The sequence below is a fragment of the Hemicordylus capensis genome, chromosome 2 (genome assembly GCF_027244095.1).
Source record: "Hemicordylus capensis ecotype Gifberg chromosome 2, rHemCap1.1.pri, whole genome shotgun sequence".
Classification (NCBI taxonomy): Eukaryota; Metazoa; Chordata; class Lepidosauria; order Squamata; family Cordylidae; genus Hemicordylus; species Hemicordylus capensis.
The window spans coordinates 233,804,567-233,827,344 of NC_069658.1; the positions used below are offsets into that span (position 1 = coordinate 233,804,567).

At 46.1% G+C, this 22,778-nt stretch overlaps 1 protein-coding gene across 7 annotated transcripts; it reads right to left on the reverse strand.

Annotated features, from left to right (window-relative positions):
* Positions 1-6,531: 6,531 nt before the first annotated feature.
* LOC128343367 (zinc finger protein 883-like) lies at positions 6,532-22,355 on the reverse strand. 7 transcript variants are annotated; one of them, XM_053292324.1, is made up of 7 exons: positions 21,698-21,924; positions 16,405-16,842; positions 15,783-15,906; positions 15,189-15,280; positions 14,659-14,785; positions 11,063-12,271; positions 6,532-6,872 (listed from the first exon to the last, which is right to left on the reverse strand). In XM_053292324.1, the coding sequence occupies exons 2-6, from the start codon at positions 16,816-16,818 to the stop codon at positions 11,112-11,114; spliced, it is 1,917 nt and encodes a 638-aa protein (XP_053148299.1). In that variant the 5' UTR covers positions 16,819-16,842; positions 21,698-21,924; the 3' UTR covers positions 6,532-6,872; positions 11,063-11,111. The 7 variants fall into 7 exon arrangements, with proteins under 7 accessions (XP_053148299.1, XP_053148298.1, XP_053148301.1 ...); XM_053292323.1 differs by lacking the exons at positions 6,532-6,872; positions 21,698-21,924 and adding exons at positions 18,014-18,099; positions 22,328-22,346 and having other exon boundaries at positions 10,311-12,271; XM_053292326.1 differs by lacking the exons at positions 6,532-6,872; positions 21,698-21,924 and adding an exon at positions 22,328-22,355 and having other exon boundaries at positions 10,311-12,271.
* Positions 22,356-22,778: the final 423 nt, after the last annotated feature.

A 22,778-nucleotide genomic window follows, 5' to 3' on the forward strand; every position in this document is an offset into this window, starting at 1 on the left:
TTGGCAGCTCCGCGGCACGGTAAGGCAATGCCGCCCGCGGGTGTTTTGGTGCTGCTGCCGCCTCTGCCTTCCAGCGGCTGCCGGAGCCGCATCTGTCCTCCCCGCGGCTGGGCAGAGTCAGAAACATGGCCGCCTGGTGCCTGTCTCCGTTTCTGCCCTGGCCGTCCTGTGCATGCGCTCCGCGCATGCCCAGAACGGTCGAGGGAGGCACGGACACACGCCTTGGTGTCCACGGACGGACACCAAGGCTTTTATTAGGATGCATTTCCAGGCCTGCTCAACTTTGGCCCCCTGCCAGTGGTTTTTGGACTACAACTCCCATAATCCCCAGCCACAGTTGCCAATAGCCAGGAGTTATGGGAGTTGTCGGCCACCATCTGCAGGAGGGCCGAAGTTGAGCAGCCCTGATTTAGGCCAAGGCTGCACACAAATTCAGCTTTTGGCTTGCAGTTCCCATCATCTCCAGCTAGAGGCCAATTGGCACAGCAGGGGTGCTGTTGTAATCCAACATCTGCAGGAGGGCTGAAGTTGTGCAGCCCTGATTTAGGCAATATGGCTACAGCTTGGTATCCTGTGCTGTGGTTAGTCTCAGCTTCACCTTGGAGCTGGATGGCTGCCAGTAGCCCAGTAGTGAACCTAAGTCCTAAATGTGTCTGTTCACTGGAGAAGACACATGGAGTCTATGCAACTGAAGCTGTTGTGCAACTGAAGCTAGCCCTCCCATGTTGCAAGCGCCCAGCTGGCATCCACACAGAATGGGGAGGGGACAAAGGTCATCTAGTCCAACCTGCTCAGTGCAGGATAAAGATAAAGTGTGCCGTCGAGTCTGTGTCGACTCCTGGCACCCACAAAGCCCTGTGGTTGTCTTAGTATGAGATGATGCCTTTCTTCAAATCTTTATTGTTGTTAGGGTCATTTGACCAGCAAAACACAAAGTACAAAAGCTTTACATAAAAGCGCGCTTGGTCAAATAAAGTAATAAACTGTTAAAACATAAAACAGAGCCATAACACCCGAGTTCATTACATAAAACAGGGCTGCATGCATTATAATCTAAAATGTAATTCAATCCAACCCCATATCTCGCTTCTCAGCATTTCTTATCCTAGTCTTATTAGCCAGAAAACAATACTTTGCCAGTTTCAGCATCTTCCTAGATTGCTGCTGCCCGATATAGGTGTTTCCCATAGTCTGGGAAACCTACCAGCAGGGATTTGAACCAGCAACCTCTAGCTTTGCCAGTCATGTCATTTCCCTGCTGTGCCATTAGGTGGCTAGCCAGCACAGGATAGCCACAGGTAAAATCTTCTGAAGCTTCTTGCTGAATGGTGTTGCAGAGGTGATATGGTGGCTGCCACCTCCCCTCTGCAGCTCCTGCTCCTTTGCAGGTGAAAGATCTTTAGACCCTTCCACTTCAACCATTTACTGAAGCAGTACAGCCCACCGATAGGCCAATTGGTAGTGGCAGTGCCCTAGACTCACTCTGTCTATCTATCTATCTATCTATCTATCTATCTATCTATCTATCTATCTATCTAAAAACCATAAGGATTGATATGTGCTCAGTTGGCAACTAGAGTAGTATGGGCTAATATGAATATGATGGATATTTATATACCGCTTTTCAACAAGGGGTCCCAAAGCTGTTTACATAGCTAAATAAAAATAAATAAAATCCACCCCCACCTCCCATAATACGTGGCTTATTGGCCACTGTGGCTGGGGATTATGGGAGTTGTAGTCCAAAAACAGCTGGGGGGGGTCTAAGTTGAGCAGGCCTGGTGTAGGGGGAATGATGCTTATCTTGCAGTGGGAGCGGGGCTCCAAAGGCTTTTAGGTCCAAGCTCCAAAATTACCTAGGTGCACCTCTGGGTGTGGGGGCTCGAGGGCTCCCATTTCCCTTAAAGGAGCCTGATGCCCACCCCCCCTTTGCTTGGCAAAGTGCAGCACTGCATGGTGAAAATTGTTTTCTGTGCATGTACCAGGGAGACTGTGCAGTGTATTCAGCTTCAGCCAAAGCTTCACGCAAGGCAGGCTCAAATTTAAACAGGCAGGAGAACATAGGGTTAATGGGGGCTGCCACTGGTCCTCTGGCCTTACAATGGCAACATTGGCCTATCTCTCTTCAAAGATGATCCATATACACACAGTAAGCTTATGCTTTGGGGTAATCCACATGTGAAAACTGCTGGAAGCTCAGTAGTGTGGAGCGGATGGAACTCAATGGACACATTCAAGCAACTGAAGGATTCTTCAGATGCAGTTAAGGCGTTTTCAGTCATTCATATGTTTCCTCTGTGAACCTCACTCCTGCGAGATCAAGCATCTTGCAAAAGACTTGAGCCTTGCCCAAACCACTGGTATTGTGCAACTGCCACAGCGTTCTTCAGAATGTGGATTGTGCCATGGTGTTCTTGTGCAACCTTTTTCTGCATGACACCCTGCTGACAGCAGCAGCAGAATGAGAGTCTGCATTCTGTCCAACCTCTCACTTCAGTTGCAAAAAAGGCAGCTTCCATAATGGTGCAAGTACAGAAAGAGGAATTTTAAACCACTTCTTGGGAGAAGGGAGGGAGAGAGAGCCTTCCGGGTTTGTTAACTGAGGTCGCTGTCATTTCTCTCTGCCTCCATGCCAACAGTTGCAGGTTCAAAGAACCTCACTTGGCTGAGCGGGCCCCACGTTTTAAGGAGAACATTTAAGGAGAGCCAGCATGGTGTAGTGGTTAGAGTGTGCTGGACAAGGAAGACCCAAGTTCAAATCTCATTGGGTGACTCTGGGCCAGTCATGTATCTCTCATCCTAACCTACCTCACAGGGTTGTTGTGAGGATAAACATAGCCATGTACACCACTCTGGGTTCCTTGGAGGAAGAAGAGAAGGATATAAATGTAAAAATAAATAAACATTGATAAACTTGGTTGAGAGGAGGAAACCCTGCAGGCCTCCCAAAGACCATTTGGATTACTGATGGACACTTTCATAAGGCATTATTATCTGAAAATGAAGAAGAAGAATAATGATATACCCTTGATATTATTACGCAGAGAATAAGCCCGGCTGGAAGAATCCGGAGGGACGAGGCAAGCAGAGGGTTAAAGTGAGAGAGTCAAGATTCCTAGAAGATGCCTGGGAGGGGGCGGGGCCCTGCACTGGAACATTCTCTCCGCCCCACCCCGCCCCGCCCCCCATGCTTTCTCCACCCGCTGCATCAGTCCCATCTATGGATCTAGTCCAGTGTTTCTCAACCACCGGTCCCTGGACCGCTGCCGGTCCCCGAAGGCTTGAGTGCCGGTCCCTGACTGGGAGTCAACCCCCCCCCCAAACTGAAATCAAGGCACTCACTTCCTCAATTTTGCACATGGCACGGAAGAGGAAGAGTATCACAGAGGCATGGGACCCTTCTTGTGCCTTGCCTCCATGTGCTGCTGAGATCTTCCTACAGCTATCTTATTCCCTATCTTTACAGCTTCAAACTGTATGCGGTGTGGGGGCATGGAGGAAAAAGTATGGCAGTGGGCGCCACTTGAAGGGCTGCTGGTTCTTGCATGCTCATTATTTGCAGCCAAAGGTTGGTTGATTGAAACCCAGCTGCCTGTTGTGGTCAAGGCGCCTTGAGAGGGAACGCTGTTTCCCTCTTGCATCAGTGGGGCTTGCTTGTATGTTGTTTTCATTGGCCCCATGTAGCTTTTGAATTTTTCTAATGGCCCAACATACCCTCTCCACTGAGTAATCAGAAGCACCTCCACCCCCACCCCGCACATACTGAAGACATACTGGAGACAAATTTGTTCACCCAGGCTTTTAGATTCAGGGGTTCTCAACCTTGGGTTCCCAGACATTGGTGGACTTCTACTCCCATAATCCCCAGCCATAATGGCCAAATGCCATTGTTGTTGGGGGTTATGGGAGTTTAACTGAGAGACCCAAGGTTAAGAACCCCTAATATTCCATGTTTGCAAAAGATTCCAAATTTAATTATTTTAATGCTTATATTATTTTCATTCTAAACTGCCCAGAGATGCATGTTTGGGGCAGTATAGAAGTCTGATAGAGAGATAGATAGACAGACTTGAAACCCCTTTACTAACTGCTGGTCCGGGAAACTGCGCATGAAGAATGTAGCGGTCCTTGAAACTCTGCACGAAGAATTTAGCGGTCCTTGACTCCAAAAAGTTTGAGAAACACTGATTAGTCAGTGTAAAGTGCAGCATGTGGGCCGCGCATGTGCATGAGTGTGAAGTTTTCGGGGAAAGTTTCAGAATGGGTTCCCTGGCACCCTCACTGGGAATCCCCCATTCCCTCGCCCATCCAAATGCATAAGTTCAGCTTCGATCCCAAAATGCACAAACAGGGACAGGTCGGGATCAATCCAGACGGGCTTCTTTCCTCGCTTTAGACTGAGTCTAAGGCGGGGGGGGGGGTGCGTAAAGCGGCGGGGGAAGGGGAGATCTACATTCACAATTGGGCATTTGCAAAAGCGAGGGGGCTATGCACTGGGAGAGGACAGTCCCTTCCTTCCTGCACAGCTTTCCTGCCCCTTGGGAAAGGTGGTCTTGGGTTTTCCCGCCTGCCAGGGATCTGGGGAGAGCAAAGGACATGTGGGGTGAAGCAGAAGGTGCCAGGTAAGAAAGTGAGGAAGGGGAGAGGAGAACTGGTCTTGTGGTAGCTAGCATGAATTGTCCCATTGGAACACAGGAAGCTGCCATATACTGAGTCAGACCATTGGTCTATCTAGCTCAGTATTGTCTTCACAGACTGGCAGCAGCTTCTCCAAGGTAGCAGGCACGAATCTCTCTCAGCCATATCTTGGAGATGCTATCAGGGAGGGAACTTGGAACCTTCTGCTCTTCCCAGAGCGGCTCCACCCTCTGAGGGGAATATCTTACAGTGCTCACATGTCTAGTCTCCCATTCATATGCAACCAGGGTGGACCCTGCTTAGCTAAGGGGACACATCACGCTTGCTACCACAAGACCAGCTCCCCTTTGCTAAGCAGAGGTCTGACCTGGTTTGCATTTGGATGGGAGGCTACAGCATGGTGTAGTGGTTACAGTGCTGGACTAGGACCAGGGAGACCGGAGTTCAAATCCCCTTTCAGCCATGAGACTTGCTGGGTGACTCTGGACCAGTCACTTCTCTCTCAGCCTAAACTACTTCACAGGGTTGTTGTGAGTAGAAACTTATGTAGTACACTGCTCTGGGCTCCTTGGAGGAAGAGCAGAATATAAAATGTAAAGAAGAAGAAGAAGAAAAAGAAGAAGAAGAAGAAGTCCTTGGGAAGGACTCAATGTCTGGATAAAAACAAACCAGTCAATAACACCTGTCTGACTGTGTAAACAAGAAATAATAATAATAAATACATGTGAGTGTTGTAAGATGATGAGGCAGCTCTGGGAAGAGCATCTGCATGCTTGGATGCAGAAGGTCCCAGATTCCCTCCCTGATATCTCCAGATAGGACTGAGAGAGTCTCCTGCCTGCAACCTTGGAGCAGCTGCTACCAGTCTGTGTCGACAATACTGAGCTCGATGGACCAAGGGTCTGACTCAGTAGAAGGCAGCTTCCTATGTTCCACATTAAGTGCTCAGGTGGAGATTATTATTATTATTATTATTTTTATTTTACATTTATAGCCCGATCTTCCTCCAAGGAGCCCAGAGCCGTGTACTACATACTTGAGTTTCTCTTTCACAACAACCCTGTGAAGTAGGTTAGGCTGAGAGAGAAGTGGCTGGCCCAGAGTCACCCAGCTAGTTTTCATGGCTGAATGGGGATTTGAACTCGGGTCTCCCCGGTCCTAGTCCAGCACTCTAACCACCACACCATGCTGGCTCTCGCGAGATGCCACACACCTAATAGGGAGAAGGGGCAGGGCAGAGCCGGTGATGAGTTACCACACATACTTGGACCTGTGTATTTCACACATGTATTTCGCAGCTACGTTGTGTTTCCAGGGTTGCTACCAAAGTACTGTGTGGGAAAAGCCTTTCCCTGGCACAGCTGGTCAGGCAAGTACAGGCTAGATAGAGTGAACCCAGAATTACTTGCGCCAAATCTACAGGCATGAATACCGAATGGATTGAAGTCCAGATGGCTTCGTATCACATTTAGAGAAACCAACCAAAGGACAGAGCGAAAAATACACGCTTTTGAAAACTGACTTTACTTTTCTTCAAACACAATGCAGAAATGTGTTAATGGGTAACCTTGAGAATAATGGGAGTTAAGGCAGCTCCCAGAGAACAGGATGGGAGAGTGGGAAGGTGGGGATTTGTATAGCCCTGGAGGCTAGCAGAGGTGAAACACTGGGTTCAGGAGTAGGAGTGCAGGAAGAGAGAGAGAGATTGAGAGAGAGAGTGAGGAACAGCTCCCCCCCCCCACCCCGCCTGTCCTTTAGTCTGCTGTCTCCTAAGCAATGGAGCAACAGCTGGGGACCTAAGTTTGAGAACCCCTGGGTTAACAGGCATATTTCAACTTGGTCCATTGGCTGCTTTTACAAACTCCACATTTTAAGGAGGACATTGATCAACCAGCACAGGTTCAGAGGAGAGCAAAAAAAAGATGGTGAGGCATCTGGAAACCAAGTCCTAGAAGGAATAGTTGAAGGAACAGCTGGGAGAAGAGAAGACTAAAGGGAGATATGTCGGTCTTCGTCAAACATCTTGAGGGCTGTCACGTGGGGAAAGGCACATATTAGTTCTCTGTTGCTTCTGGGAACGAGTGGGAAGAAATTAAACAGAGCAGACTAGACTTTAGGAGGCATTTCCCAACTAGACTATTGGACATTGGAACAGTATACCTGGACTTCTTCTTCACTGGAGGTTTTCCAAGAGAGGCTGAGCAGCCATCTGCTAGAGAGGCTGGAACAGTTTCCTGAAATGAACAAGGGGTTGGATTAGAGGGCCTCTTCAAACTCTAAATATCTATGACATCCTCCAGCAATGGGAGCAGGACCTAAGTTATGTCGAAAGGCCCCATAGCCTTACCAAAAAATATGATTATTCTAACAAAAAAGGACAATGAAAATAGAAACAATAAAGGTTTCTTTTTATTTGGTGAAGACGCAATCTCACAAAAACAGCTCTCTTGCATTAAGCCTATTTGAATGAGAAATACTCTTAAATGAAAATATATATTATGTAAAACTGTATCTGGCTGGCCACCATTGTAAACAGAATTATGTAGAGGATAGTTGGTCCAGTCCTTCAGTGCTTCATGTGGAACTGAAGGTGTAGCTCCATCAGTATAAAGAGTTCTGGAGATTCAGTTTGTGAGTGATCTCTGTCCTTAAATCAGCACTGTACCAATCAATCTGTCAGTTCAGTTATAGAACAGCCCTTGTTTCGAGGTGGGAGAAGGGGGGACTCGGTACAGAACCTAAATGTGAACTCGAAATAGTATAAATGGGTCACTAGATGGCAGCAGAGGGTACTTTATGGATTGAGTGCAATACTTAAAACTTGTAGCAAAAGGAGAAATTAAGCTGGGTTACCATCGACAACCACTATCTACTGTCCTCACCCCAGTTACTGGTTTTGTGAATTGTCATTAACTCTTCAAAAAGGGTGGAGAGAGGAAGAGATTGAGTGTGGCTGATCATCATCACAAAATACTATACATTTTCCATGGAGCTGAATGCCACTGTGAGGCAATCTCATATTTCTGTCCCAACCTAAATTACCTCATAGGGTTGTTGTGAACATACACATGAGATATCCCTATTTGCAACACCCTGTAGGAACTGGAACATAAATACAATATTTGAGAGAATGGTAGGTGTTAAAAGGCTGGGCTAAAGATGACCTTTTTCATTCTAAACTAATTTCATTGAGCTCCACAAGGCTCTATACCGTCTCCAATGGTTTTTAACATCTACATGAAACTGCTGGAAGAGATCATTAGATTTGGTGCAGGGTTTTCCCAATATGCTGATAACACCCAAATCTATTTCTCCATATCAGCTTCATCGGGTAATGTCATAACTTCCCTAAATATCTGCCTGGAGGCAGTAATGATGAGGATGAGAGGTAACAAACCAGTGAGCAAGTTGAATCCAAATAGGATAGAGGTACTGACTATGGGGAGTCAGAACTCAAGAGATGGTTTAGATCTGCCTGTTCTGGGTGGGGTTACACTCCTACAAAAAGAAGTAGATAGAGCACTTTTTATCAGCTTTGACTGATATGTCAGCTATGCCCATTTCTGAAGGAAATTTTTATTTATTTATTTATTTAACATTTATATCCCGCTCTTCCTCCAAGGAGCCCAGAGCAGTGTACTACATACTTCAGTTTCTCCTCACAACAACCCTGAGAAGTAGGTTAGGCTAAGAGAGAAGTGACTGGCCCAGAGTCACCCAGCTAGTTTCATGGCTGAAGGGGGATTTGAACTCGGGTCTCCCCGGTCCTAGTCCAACACTCTAACCACCTTAAAACCACAGTACATATGCTGGTAACCTCCAGGCGTGACTTCTGTAATCCACTCTGGGGGGGCTGCCTTTGTACATAGTGGAAACTACAGTTGATGGACAATGTGGCAGCCAAGCTGACTTCTGAGATAGCCCAAAGAAATCATATAACACCAGTCTTAAAATAACTGTATTGGCTGCTGCTAAGTTTCCAAGCGAAATACAAAGGGCTGGCCGGTTATTACATATAAAGCCCTTAATGGCTTGAGTCCAGTCTATTTAAGAGAGCGTCTCCTTTGTTATGAACCCTCCCACCTATTAAGAGCATCCAGGGAGGTCCAGTTACAGCTACCAATGGCTTGCTTGGTGACTACGCAGAGCCTTCTCTGTGGCTGCCCCTGGGCTCTGGAATGAACTTCTTGTTAAAATTTGAGTTTCTCTATCTCTGGCTGTTTTTAAAAAGATCCTTTAAACAGACACAACTGTTTTCTTGGGCGTTGAATTTTAATTGGTTTTTTATAACCATTGCTTTAATCATTTTATCCTGTTTTAATATTTGTTGTATTTTAACATGTATTCTGCCTAGGGATGCACATCTCAGGCCGTATAGAAATATAACAGATAAACAAATAAAAACTGAACACATTTATATCATCCATATTTAAGGATGGGGAGTAACAGCAAGATGGCAATTTCAAATTCATTTACATCACTGCAATTTGGCTGTGATGATCTGACATACAATCAACTCAGACATGTTTGTTTGGCTGAGATACAGCCATATAACAACATATTCCATAAAATGGGACCCTGGAATTGTATTTATTCATTTATTTAGACTACAATGCCGCTAACCCCAATCCATCTGCTCCTCTCTCTCTCTCTCTCTCTCTCTCTCTCTCTCTCTCTCTCTCTCTCTCATTTCTGAAGCACTGAGAGCTGTTTTGGGGAGGGAGGTTACCGGAGTGACTCAGAAGGATTTGCCCAACCCCAAGCTATGATTCAGTAAGATAAGTGATTAGTATATGCTTTTCAACAAAAGTTCTCAACGTGGTCTATAGATAGATAGATAGATAGATAGATAGATAGATAGATAGATAGATAGATAGATAGATAGGCAGGCTTCTGTACTGGGGATGGATAGGGCCAGTTGCTCTCCCTCTGCTATATAAAGAGAATCACCACTTTTTGAAAGGTGCCTCTTTTGTTCAGTTAGCTGAAGAAACCTGGCAGCTTATACACCCTCTGCCTACATATCAAAAAGTGAAGGCAAATCCAAGTGCCCTTTCAGTCAATGTGGTGGTTAAGACTGCTGGATGAGGTCTGGGAGGTCCAGTTTCAAATCCTCCAATCAACCATGAAGTCCAGTGGTTGATCTCTGGCCACTCACACTCTCTCAGACTAACCTACTTCAAAGGATTGTTGGGGTGGGGGGGGAGCAAACATATAATATAATCTGTATGCTTCCTCCTCTTTGATCTGAGGAGCCAGCATGGTGTAGTGGTTAGAGTGCTGGACTAGGACCGGGGAAACCCGAGTTCAAGTCCCCATTCAGCCATGAAAACTAGCTGGGTGACTCTGGGCCAGTCACTTCTCTCTCAGCCTAACCTACTTCACAGGGTTGTTGTGAAAGAGAAACTCAAGTATGTAGTACACCGCTCTGGGCTCCTTGGAGGAAGAGTGGGATATAAATGTGAAATAATAATAATCTGTTTTTACCACAACTCAGACATATGATTAACCTCTTTCATGCAGATATAGATTCTCTCTCATCCTTGAGGAGCAAATAACAAACTACCTCAGAACACTGCCCACCAAAAAAAACCCCATGAAGTTTCAGGTGGAAAGGTTATATGTAGGAAGGCCATAATTTCCTAAACCAGGATTGAATGAGGTTACTAAACGAAAGAAAAAGTGATTTTATTTTCACTATCCATGACACTCTGTAGCATGGGATTGACAGAGGAGTCCCACTGTTTAGGAGTCTGAAACTTCTGCAACAGTTGTCTGTACACTCGTGTGTGTGAATGACTGTACCTGCTTCATTTTAAAAACTGAACAGGCTCCTCAAATGCATAGTAGGGATAGGAAGTGTACTGCCATCCCTGTGTTCAACATAACATTTGAATAATTGTACCAGTGTAGCCACCTTAAGTGGAGCAGCGGGGAAATGCTTGACTAACAAGCAGAAGGTTGCATGTTCGAATCTCTCCCCACCCCCTGGTACTATATTGGGCAGCAGCAATATAGGAAGATGCTGAAAGGCATCATCTCATACTGCGTGGGAGGAGGCAATGGTAAACCCCTCCTGTATTCTACCAAAAAAACCCACAGGGCTCTGTGGATGCCAAGAATTGAAATCAACTTGACGGCACACTTTACCTAGACTGTATACTCATTGTTCAAGTGTTCAATACCCTATCTGGACAGGGCTAGGGACTCACTTCTTTTTGCAGGGGGAAAAATACAACCAGTGCTGCATTCCAATTACATATCGGCAGACAGAGAGGGATGTCTTTATGAAGAGGTCACTGAGACAGTTTAAGGGCTGGCGTTTGAATGGGGGCAATGGCTGAGACATGAATCCCACATCTGACTTCAAATGGAGTCTTGGGCAGATGTCTTCCCTACCTAAAAATGAATGTAGGTGCTTTACCGTTGTGAAATGATAGATTCGGACTAAGGAGCTGACCACCTCCAAGTATTTAAATACTCTCCCGTGGGTGGATATTTAAATGTTCATTGCGGCCTGAGCTAGACCTGAAGCTCTTTCCACACACTGTGCACTGATATGGTCTCTCGCCTGTATGGATTCTTTCATGCTCCTTAAGCCGTGAGTTCCTGGCAAAGCTCTTTGCACATATCGAACATTTATACACTTTGACCCCTGTGTGGATTCCTTGATGGGAACTAAGCTGTGAGTTCTGTCTGAAGCTCTTTCCACACAACAAACACTGATACGGTTTCTCCCCTGTATGGGTTCTTTGATGACAAATAAGCGTTTTGTTCATGCTGAATCTCTTTCCACACACTGAGCATTCATATGGTTTTCCTGCAGTGTGTATTCTTTTATGGGAAGAAAGGTACGAGCTGTCATGGAAACCCTTTCCACACACCAAGCACTGATATGGTCTCTCCCCTCTGTGGATTCCTTGATGGCGCATAAGGTTTTTTCTGGAAGAGAAGCTCTTTCCACATTCCGAGCACTGATATAATTTCTTCCTTGTGTGGATTCTTTGATGGGAAGTAAAGCCAGTTAGGCTACGGAAGCTCTTTCCACATTCCGAGCATTTAAATGGTTTCTCTCCTGTGTGGCTTCTTTGATGATAATTAAGGCCTGACTTCTGGCTGAAGCTCTTTCCACAAACTGAGCAATGATATGGTTTCTCCCCTGTGTGGCTTCTTTGATGGGAAGCAAGTTGTGACTTCTGGCTAAAGTTCTTTCCACACTCTGAGCATTGATAGGGTCTCTCCCCTGTGTGCATTCTTTGATGGGAACTAAGGTGAGAGCTCCAGCTGAAACACTTCCCGCATTCTGAACACTGATATGGTTTCTCCCCTGTGTGAATTCTTTGATGGTAAGTAAGTGATGCACCATGGCTGAAGCTCTTTCCGCACTCCGAGCATTCATATTTTTTCTCACTTACATGAATTCTTTGATGTCTGTTAAGGCTTATGTTAGTAGTTAAGGTTTTTGCATCTGGAAGGTATTCCTTCTGTATGCTTTCTCTGCCATCCCACGTTTGCACTGGAATTTCATGGAAGTCACAGCACTCAGAAGCAGCAGGTTTCTTCGCATAAACATAGTTTGCTTCTTTCTTCCTTCTCTGTGGTTCTCCCTCTTCCTCACCCTCCCTTCCATCACCTGCAGGAATTTTTAAAAAGTCTCAATCAGAGAGAAATGGAGCTTAATATGACAGAAGAAACACTATTCCATACATTGTAGCCCATTTTAAGTGTGGCTTTTGTGGAATTCTCTGCCACAGGATGGGTGACCTCCAGCAGCCTGGATGGCTTTAAGAAGTGTTTAGATAAATTCATGGAGGATAAGTCTATCGATGGCTACTAGTCTGAGGTGGCTACTAGCCTAAAGGTGGTAATCTGGAGGTGGCTATAGGCCACCCCCAGCCTCAGGGGGAGGATGCCTCCGAATACCAGTTGCAGGAAGAGCAACAGGAAGAGAGAGGGCATGCCCTCACCTCTTGCCTGTGAGCTCCCCAGAGACATCTGGTGGGCCACTGTGTAAAACAGGATGCTGAACTAGATGGGCCTTGAGCCTGATCCAGCAGGGCTGTTCTTATGTTTCTAAGTGGCTCTGAGGAGTGCCGTGCAAATGATTTTTGAGTGCTCTGCAAGCATAAAGACCCAGGTTCAAATCTCCAGGGGAGGATCTCAGTGAGAAGGCCAGGAGAACCTCTGCATCACATCTGGCAGGATCACACTGCCAATCAGAGAAGAGAAAACTGGGCAAGGCAGTCCAAGGGCAGCTTCCATTTTAGTTTATGTCCTACAAAATGGGTATTACCAATAACCCTTCTCCCCCATGATTTGGACACAAAACGATCCAGCACTACAAACGACCCAGCACAATCTTTTTCACAGTTTATAGAATTTCCATCAAAGATTCCCTGGCCCTTTCTCCTTAGGTATCAAGAAGAACACAATTTAATGACAGATCAACATGAGTCCATGGCTGGGTTGGCAGAGCCAATGTGGGCTCTGGAACACGGAGGTCAGTGCAGGGAATGAGAGGGAGAGGGAAACCGCGAGCCTTTGAGTCACCATCTGGAGCTGGGCTGTACAACCTTGGCCCTGCAGCTGTTGCTGGACTACAACTCCCACTGTCCTCAACTACTGGCTCCTGCGGCTGGGAATGATGGGAGCTGTAGTCCAACAATAGCTGGAAGGCCAATGTTGTGCAGCTCTGATCAAAGAATAATAATACAATGACCCTGGTCACTCAATGCAGTGGCCGATGTCGGAATACAAGAACAAGCATTTTGACTTGTCTGGCGGTAACTTGGCGCCAGCCTTTTCTGTAGTTGCCCCTGGACTGGGGAACACACTCCCTGCCCAAGACAGAGCTGCACCAGCTCCGACAGCCTTCAGAAGAGCATTGAACACACCTGTACAGTCAGGTTTTCAACTGATTTTTTTTAAAAAAAATCTGATTTAAAACTTTAATCTGTGTTAATGGAGTTTAAGATTTATCAGTATTTTAATTCGCTGTAAACAGCCTTGAGCCCTGGTCACAAACAACGTAAGTTTATTATTATTATTATTATTATTATTTTAATAATTAGTAGCCGACCGCGCACAGAGCATCTGTGCGCTCTTTGGGGCCGGCGGTTCCCGCTCCCCCGCCTTCTGCCCCAGTCTCTCCTCCGCCACCTGCCGCCTCTTCCGCCACCTCACCATGGCCGGTCCGGGCCCAGCTGCCTCCCCTCACCACCACCACCGCCTCTTCCTTGCCGCTGCCCCACTGTCCGCTTCTGCCCCCCCCCCATTTTCTTTCCCCCACTCCCGGCAACCAGGCCTGGGCCTGCCTCCGCTGCTGCAATTCCGCCCGCCAAACATCCCCACGCATTTCCGGCCCCGCATTTCCACCTGCCACGCACTGGCTTAGTGAAATAATTATATAGATTATAAGTTGCTCATCATGGAAGTGCTGGCCATCTCAGTTCGGCCACTTCCCTATGCAGACAATCACTGCCGTAACAGGGAGTGGCCAAGTTCATGGGGAGTGAGTGACATGCCAGAGCTGGACTTCCAACTAGCCGCAGCACTAGTAAGCATGTTGGAAGGCACCTTTCTCTCATGGCTGAAGAGGGGCTACTGAATCCTATACATCCGGGGTAGGCTAAGAAAGCGTTTTAAATCTAACAAGATTGGCGGGGAACAGTCAGAAGGATCCAAGGACAACAGTTATTCCAGCTGGAACAAGAAGCCTCCCCTTTGTGAAAAGAGCCATTTTATCCCCGGGGGGAGGTGCAGGGATATTGGGATGCTCTGCTATGAAAGAAAGCCATCTTGGACTAGATTTCTATGGGGAATCTATGGGTATTGCCCTACTATGGGATAGTGTGGGATGTATTCGTCATTTCTCCAACCAACAGGGGTTAAGTTTTTAGAAATCCTGCAGAAATCTTCCTCTTGATGAGGAATGGGCTAGAGACTTCTTTATAGTTTGACTATACTACTATAGTCACACAAAAAGGAATATTAGCACCAAAAGGGAAGATGGAGCCTTACCCAGTGGCGCCAGATGATCACAGGCTTCCTCCATGACTTCCCTGTGCAAAGCCCTTTGCTCTGGATCCAGCAGAGCCCACTCGTCCTTGGAGAAATTCACCACCACTTCCTCAAAGGTCACCGGGCCCTGGAAAGAAAAAGGAAAAAGGAAACCTTTTCGCCCTAGACCTAAAGCACCAATCCAGGGAGACAGTCAAGATGAGGCAGCCGGGAATTCTCCTGCAAGACCTAAAGCTTCCCCAGTGGCCTCCAAAGCCTTCCAGATGGACAGCTCTGATAGTCTACACTAGGGCTGCTCAACTTCGGCCCTCCTGCAGATGTTGTCCTACAACTCCCATAATCCCTGGCTATTGGCCACTGTGACTGGGGATTATGGGAGTTGTAGTCCAAAAACTGCTGGGGAGCCGAAGTTAAGAAGGCCTGGTCTAAGCTAAGGGAGAGCCGCAGATTCTTTCAGCCCAGTAAGATGTGCAGCAGAAGGAAGCCTCCAGGCTACGCCCACCCCTTCTCCTGCATGGTCCGTCCCTTACCTCGTCCAGTTGCATAGAGGTCATCTCTGCCCCACTACAAAGACTATGAGGTCCGGAATGAGGAGCTAGTGAGAAAGAATGGATTTCGCCACCTGTGAAGGAGACCAAAAATAATTAAAAAAAAAAAAAAAAAAGATCTTGCTTGCTGGCTAACCAGCAACTATTTGCAACTTTTCTTGTTATTACCATTTTTCTGCCCTGCCTTTCAGTCTAACACTCACAAGATGGCTATCAACACAATAGAGCAATATTGTGGAAATAGGAGACCCCTTGAAGGTTTCCAGAAACTAAGACTTCTTACAAAATAGTAAACAAAGATGGAATCAACCAGAATGCAGAATGTAAAATATAAATAAGTTCTGCTGCTGCTACAATGTGTTTTTTTAACACAAACTCTTAACGGAGGGGGCAAAAGCAGACCATGGATTTCATGCATACACATGAGAAAGGGACCAAGTTAAAAGATGCCCCCTTCCTGGCCAGGGAAGCTTCAGCTCTTCCCAAGAAGAAGAGATGGGCAGTGTTCAGCAGGCAGCCCAATCAGAAACAAACCTTTCAGCTGCAAGTGGACCAGTTCACCCCGGGACTCCTTACCGGGCAAGGTGGCACCTCCTTCATTCTCCTGCACGATCTCCCTGAACAGTGACCTCACTCCGGGCTCCGATGCAACTTTCTCCACCTCAGAGCAATCAGGATCCACTTTTAACAGTCTCAGACTCTGAAAGAACAGTGCGGATCCCAGAGAAGGAATGGAGAAAGGGATTGGGAAATGGTTTTCATCTCTGACTCCTTTCTTTCTTAGGAACCATTACATGCACCACGTTCTTCCTTAGGGATGCTACTCCACACTCCTTTGATGTCCAATATGACCAGGACTGAGCCTCTTCAGCAGTGTTTAATAGACTTTAATATTCCGACTGATGTTAGTGGCAGATCTTGTAGTTCAATAAGCTATGGCACCTGCATTTTTCTCTTCGTTGATATCTACTAGTGTTGTATTTCTTTTAGTTACTTATGGCTTTTTAATCAAAAGGGGGGATATTAATATTTCAAAACAATCTTCAGAGGATGGGGCAGTCATAAGAAAGGAGCCTGGGACAAGCTTTCCTGGATTCCTCCCCCCATCCCAAATTAGGCCACCATCTGAGATTTCTAGGACAGCTTCGTTCACATTTTCCACCCCTTTGAGCTATCAGCATGAAAGAGACGCTCTCACCTGCTGCTCTTTCTGCTTCTTCTCCTCTGCTTGGCTCAGGAGGAAACCTTCTGCCAGGGCCACCGCCTGGGAACTGGTCTCCGCTCCGCATTCTCTCACCCAGCTCTCCATCTCCGGAGGCAGGACGGTCAGGAACTGCTCCAAGATCACCAGGTCCAGGATCTGCATCTTTGTGTGTTTTCCTGGCTTCAGCCACTGATGACAAAGTCTGTGAATTCGGCTGCAAATCTCTCGGGGGCCCTCGGCCTCCTGGTAGCAGAACTGCCTGAGTCTCTGGCACTTTGCAACTGAGCTGGTAGTGTCCTCACCCAGCATCTTCTGCACAGTTCTCTCCCAGATCTCATCACTGGTCGCATTCTGGACAGCAAGAGGGCCTCTTTGTGCTTCAGGGCCAGCTGAGTGGTCCTCTCCCATCTTTGCTCTTTACTGCAAATAAAACTGCAGGGAAAATCAAAGGTTCTTCAAGGATTTCTATAGGTTTCTCTCTTAAAGAAAGGACAGTCCAGACAGGCAAGGCTATTAAGTCCTGCTAAGCCAATATACCAGTGAGTCGGTTCAGATGAACATTTACACCTATACGTGGTAATGCTGGAGTCTCAGTGAGAAAGCACTCACTCTGACGTCACCAGATGATGTGCTGATGTGTTCTTGGCAGGTCCTTTAATTGTGTGTGAGGGGTGTTCTTCCATATCACCCCTCACATGGGATTAAAGGACAGGTTGAGAATGCAAGGGCAAGGTGCTCAGTGATGTCAGGATGTATGCATTCTCGTTGCAGCTCCAACTTTACCACGTGTAGTAAAGGTAAATGCTTATCTGAACTGGCCCGGTCTGTCAGGAGTATACATTCTTGCGGCTTTAAGTTTTAAAATAAAATAATGAGTTTATTGAGATGGCTGCCCAACAACAAATTGTTCCCTGGGCAGTTCACAAAACAACAAACAATATAGTAAGACACACAATTTAATGACATATTAAAGCAAACAAAAATACACCAACAAATCCAACTACAAAGATAAAATGGTTTTTTTAAAGAAGGGAAAATGAGCATTTCTAGCCAAGGATCCAGGATCTCTTGCTCTTTTTTTTTTTTTTTTTTTACAAGTCCCATATACTGCTCCCTTCAATCTGTTTCAATATAGACTCCCCTGCATCTTGGACCCTAGCTTTGATCCTGAGTGACATCAGTGCAGAGACAAGTATTTGGTGCCAGGAGAAGAACAGTTCTCAATTTGGACCAAAATTCCGAAATCATGTAGAGTATACAGCCTAAATCCTTGCATCCTTGTAATTTATTGTAACCTGTTAGGTTGTGACTACATACTATGTTTCACCAGTTATTTTAGTTCTGACCTTCCATGTTCCAGTCATAAATCCAAAACAGTTCTTTCTGCAATAAATATATATGGCATTTCCTCTTCACAAGCCTCACAACCCCTGGACATACAGGCCTTGAGAAGAGGAGACTTATCAAAAATGAGGGGACGGGTAAGAAGGAAGTTGAAAGGGAAAGTCAGGAAGGTCAAATCACTCCAGGAAGCATAGAACTTAGTTAAAACCACAGTACTAGAAATTCAGTTGGAATGTATACCAAGAAGGAGGGAAAGTACCACCAAGTCCAGGAGGACACCAGCGCAGCTAACAAGTAGAGTCAGGAAAGCTATAAAAGGGAGACTTCCTTCAGAAAATGGAAGACCTGCCCAAATAAAGAGAACAGGAAGGAACATAAACTCTGACAAAAGAAATGCAAGGAGACAATAAGGGATGCAAAAAGAGAGTTTGAGGAGCATATAGCCTGAAGTGTCAAGGGGAATAACAAAAACATCTTTAAATATATGAGAAGTAGAAAACTTGTTAAGGAGGTGGTTGACCCCTTAGATGATGAGGATGTGAAAGGGATTATTAAGGAGGATAAGGAGATTGCAGAGAAGCTGAATGAGTTCTTTGCATCTGTCTCATGGAGGAGGATAATTACCATATACCTTCTCTGGTAATGAGCTTATCAGGTTTAGAGGCTGAAGAACTGGGCCAATTTGATGTGACAAGGGAAGATGTTCTAAACTGTCTTGAAAAACTAACAATTATAAAATCACCAGGGCCAGATAACATCCACCCAAGAGTTCTAAAGGAACTCAAATGTGAAACTGCTGCTCTCCAAAGCTAAGTGCTGTACCAGAGAATGGAAAGTAGCGAATGTAAGTCCAATTATCAAAAAGGGATCCAGGGGGGATCCGGGAAAATACAGGCTGGTCAGCTTTACTTCAGTGCTGGGTAAATTGACAGAAAGCATACTTAACCATCTTATTTATTTATTATTTCTCTGTGTAAACCGCCCTGAGCCATTTTTGGAAGGGCAGTACAGAAATCAAATTAATAATAGTAATAATAATAATAATGACAAAATTGTAAAACATATAGAAAAAAAGGCCTTGCTGAAGGAGAACCAGGCTTCTGCAAGGGAAAGTCTTGCCTCACTAACCTTTTGGAGTTCTTTGAGGTGTCAACAGGCATGGGGATAAAGGTGACCCGGTTGACATAGTATACTTGGACTTCCAAAAAGCTTCTGACAAAGTTCCCCACTAAAGGGTACTTCACTCTTCAAGTTCCACACAACTCTTGAATAAACTTAGCAGTCATGGGATAACTGGATCATGTGCGAATTGGTAACTGGTTGAAGTACAGGAAACAGCGTAGGAATAAATGGACAGTTTTCACAATGGAGGGAAGTAAGAAGTAGGGTCACCCAAGGATCTGTACAGGGACAAGTGCTCTTTAACTTGTTCAAAAATGATTTAGAAGTTGGGGTAAGCAGCAAAGTGGCCAAATTTGTGGATGACACGAAACTATTTAGGGTAGTGAAATCCAAAACAGATTGTGAGGAGCTCCAAAAGGATCTCTCCAAACTGAGGTGAGTGGGTGACAAAATGGGATCTGAGTTGTCGGTGACTGCCCAGGAGAGAGATCTTGGGATTGTGGTGGACAGCTCATTGAAAGTGTTGACTCAGTGCACGGCAGCTGTGAAAAAGGCCAATTCCATGCTAGAGATCATTAGGAAGGGGATTGAAAATAAAAATGCTAATATTATAATGCCCTTGTACAAATCTATGATGCAGCCACATCTGCTGTACTGCATACAGTTTTTGTTACCGTATCTTAAGAAGGACATTGTAGAACTGGAAAAGATGTAGAAGAGGGCAAGCGAGATGATCAGGGGCCTGGAGTACCTTCCTTATGAGGCAAGGCTACAGCATCTGGGGCTCCTTACTTTGGAAAAGAGGTGACTAATGGGAGACATGATCGAGGTGTATAAAATTATGCATGGAGTGGAGAAGTGGACAGAGATAAATTTTTCTCCCTCTCTCACAACACTAGAACTAGGGGTCATCCCATGAAGCTGAAGGTCGGGAAATTTAGGACCGTCAAGAGGAAGTATTTTTCCACACAGCGCATAATTAATCTATGGAATTCTTTGCCATGGGATGTGGTGACAGCCAATAGATGGGTGGCATTAAGAGGGGTTTAGATAAATCCATAGAGAGCAGGTCTATCAATGGCTACTAGTCTGATGGCTATAGGCCACCTCTAGCTTCAGAGACAAGATGCCTCTCAATACCAGTTGCAGGGGAACAACAGCAAGAAAGGGGGCATGTCCTCACCTCTTGCCATGAGTGTGTGTGGGTTATCCTAGTAACCAGGTATGGAAGGTTCAGAGGGGGAGGAATTTAAAATAAAGGCAGTCGAGACAGGGAGAGGAGAGAAAGAGATGGATTTAGGTGCTTGGGAGTAGGTGGTGTTTTGGGCTGAGGGTTGAGAGATTGAGGTGTGTGTTATGAACAGGAGATTGTTCAGGGGGTTGTGTGGAACTTGAAAGGTGAATGTGTGGAGGCTGTGAAACCAGCAGTGTTCTGAGCAGCTCCTAATAACAGAAAAGGAGGTCTGGAAGAATTCACGAAGTTTACAAACCCAGTTTTAATTACCTCTGTCCCAGGTATCTCACCCTATGTGTTACATTTTATCCAAAGCAAAAGAAAGAAAGTTGAACAGTGGGTGTACCTAGTACCTAAAGAACAGGTCTATCAATGGCTACTAGTCTGATGGCTATAGGTCACCTCTAGCATCAGAGGCAAGATGCCTCTCAATACCAGTTGTTAGAGAAGCTTGTGTGCCCTGCTTTGCAGAGATCTTTATTCTAATCTGTAAATAATAATCTCATTCTTGTTTTCATTTTATACCTCAAGTTTTGTTTCATTTTATATCCTGAACACATACACCTATTCTGCACTTGTGAGGCTTCGCAGCCAAAGATGTAGAAGGTAACAAGCATTTATATGGTGGCGGAGAGTGAATTCCCAGAACCTGGAGACTAAACTGTCATAGAACAATAAAAAATAAATCACCTCCCTGGAATTGAGAGGGGTGTCAAGGAGGGGCCCTGACAGCTCCCCAGAGGCATCTGGTGGGCCACTATATGAAACAGGATACTGGACCAGACAGGCCTTGGGCCTGATCCAGCAGGGCTGTTCTTATGTTATTTTTAAAAGAGCCAGATTTGCATTCTGTAGCAAACAGCATCCTGGGACAAAAGATATGCCCTGAGACTGAGAATTGCACCCTAAAATGCAATCCCCTGCTAACTTGGGAAAGAGGCACCTTTTAATGTGGTGATTCTCTTTATTGAGCAGGGGGAGAGTAACTGGCCCTATCCACCCCCAGCACAATACCTCCAGTGACTGTTGCTGGTGTCTATCTTATGTTTCTTTTTAGATTGTGCGTCCTTTGGGGACAGGAATCCATCTTATTTATTTATTATTTCTCTGTGTAAACCACCCTGAGCCATTTTTGGAAGGGAGGTATAGAAATTGAATAAACAACAACAACATGCTTGATATAGCACACTTTAAAACCCTCATAGTTTTGTGCTTTCCCCAATAATAACTTCTCCAGCCTCTGAATCTGGACACCGCTGGCCTCTCTACATTTACCCCTCAGGCCGAGTCTGCCCAGGAAGAAAGCAAAGGAAACCCCGCTTCGGGTGCTGCCCCCGCGGTTTTTGCACGTGGGGCAAAACCTTTGCCTGCTAAAACTTTGCATTTGCTTTTCCTCAGAGCTCACAGGCTGGATCTGGGAGTTGGGGTCGGGGAGGAAACAGTGGGTCCCCCAGGGGGTGTCGGTGAGGAGGGGATCCCCCCCCCCGCCTACTGGCATCCCCTCTGGGGACTTCTCGGCCCCGAGATCCCTTCCCTGCTGCGCCGCCCCCCACCCCACCCCACCCCACCGCACCGCTTTGCACTCACCAGGACCCCACACGAGTATCAAGCGGCTGGAAGTAAATGCTCAAAGCAGGAGCGGACCGAGGAGATCCTTCCAGTGCACAGTCCCTCCCAGGCCTTTCTAGGAGACACCACTCTCTCACTTTAACTCTCCACCTGCCACGTCCTTCCGGATCTCGGCAGCCTCTCCGCTTACTCCGGAGTAATGTAAACCCCCAAATCCGGAGCAAGATCTAGGATTGATAGCGTGGATGAGATATACAATCTTCGCCCTGAACCCCACCTCCCACTGAGATCGTCTGGAGAGGTTCGTCTGCTCTCTGTTGTTACCCCCACTTGCTGCCCTTCTGCTCAGGGCCTCCAAGGGGCAAAAGTCAGCTTCCCCCATATGCTGAGGAGGAGAGAGATGGGGGGCCTTGCAAAACCGGACTCCTAGAGAGCAGGCACAGTGCGAAATGACTTCACTATCAAGCCAGAGGTTGCCGGTTCGAATCCCCGCTGGTATGACACCTATATCGGCAGCAGCTATATAGGTAGATGCTGAAGACATCAACTCACACTGTGCGGGAAGAGGCAATGGTAAACCCCTCCTGTATTCTACCAAAGAAAACCACAGGGCTCTGTGGGCACCAGGAATCGAAATCGACACTTTACCTTTTTACCAGCTACCCTCACCTCTTTGCTCTCACTTCTGAAGGTGGCAATTATGACATCACTTGTGGTTTTTCTATTATGATGCGCTCATTGTCTCCTTGGTGATGGCTACAGCTCAACAGTCAGGCTCAGTGGTGTGGAAGATGCAGGAGGAGTAGCAGCAGCATCTCATACTGGCAGCTTGGTTCTCCTCCTATTCCAAGAAGAGATGAGATAATCATGGCAAAGCAATTGTGCACCTTTTAAATATACAAATGAGTGGTAAGGCTGCCAGGTTAAAAAAAAGTTTCTTTCTCTATTTACTGTGTAAATAAGCAATTTATTGGTGGAAATTGTTTTCAATATATATTGCTATATTGTTGAAAATAATAAAATTATTTGTTTTTAAGGTATCCTCCTGTTCTAGAACAGGAAGGGCAGTTTGAGACCAAGCCTTCCAGCAGATAAGGGT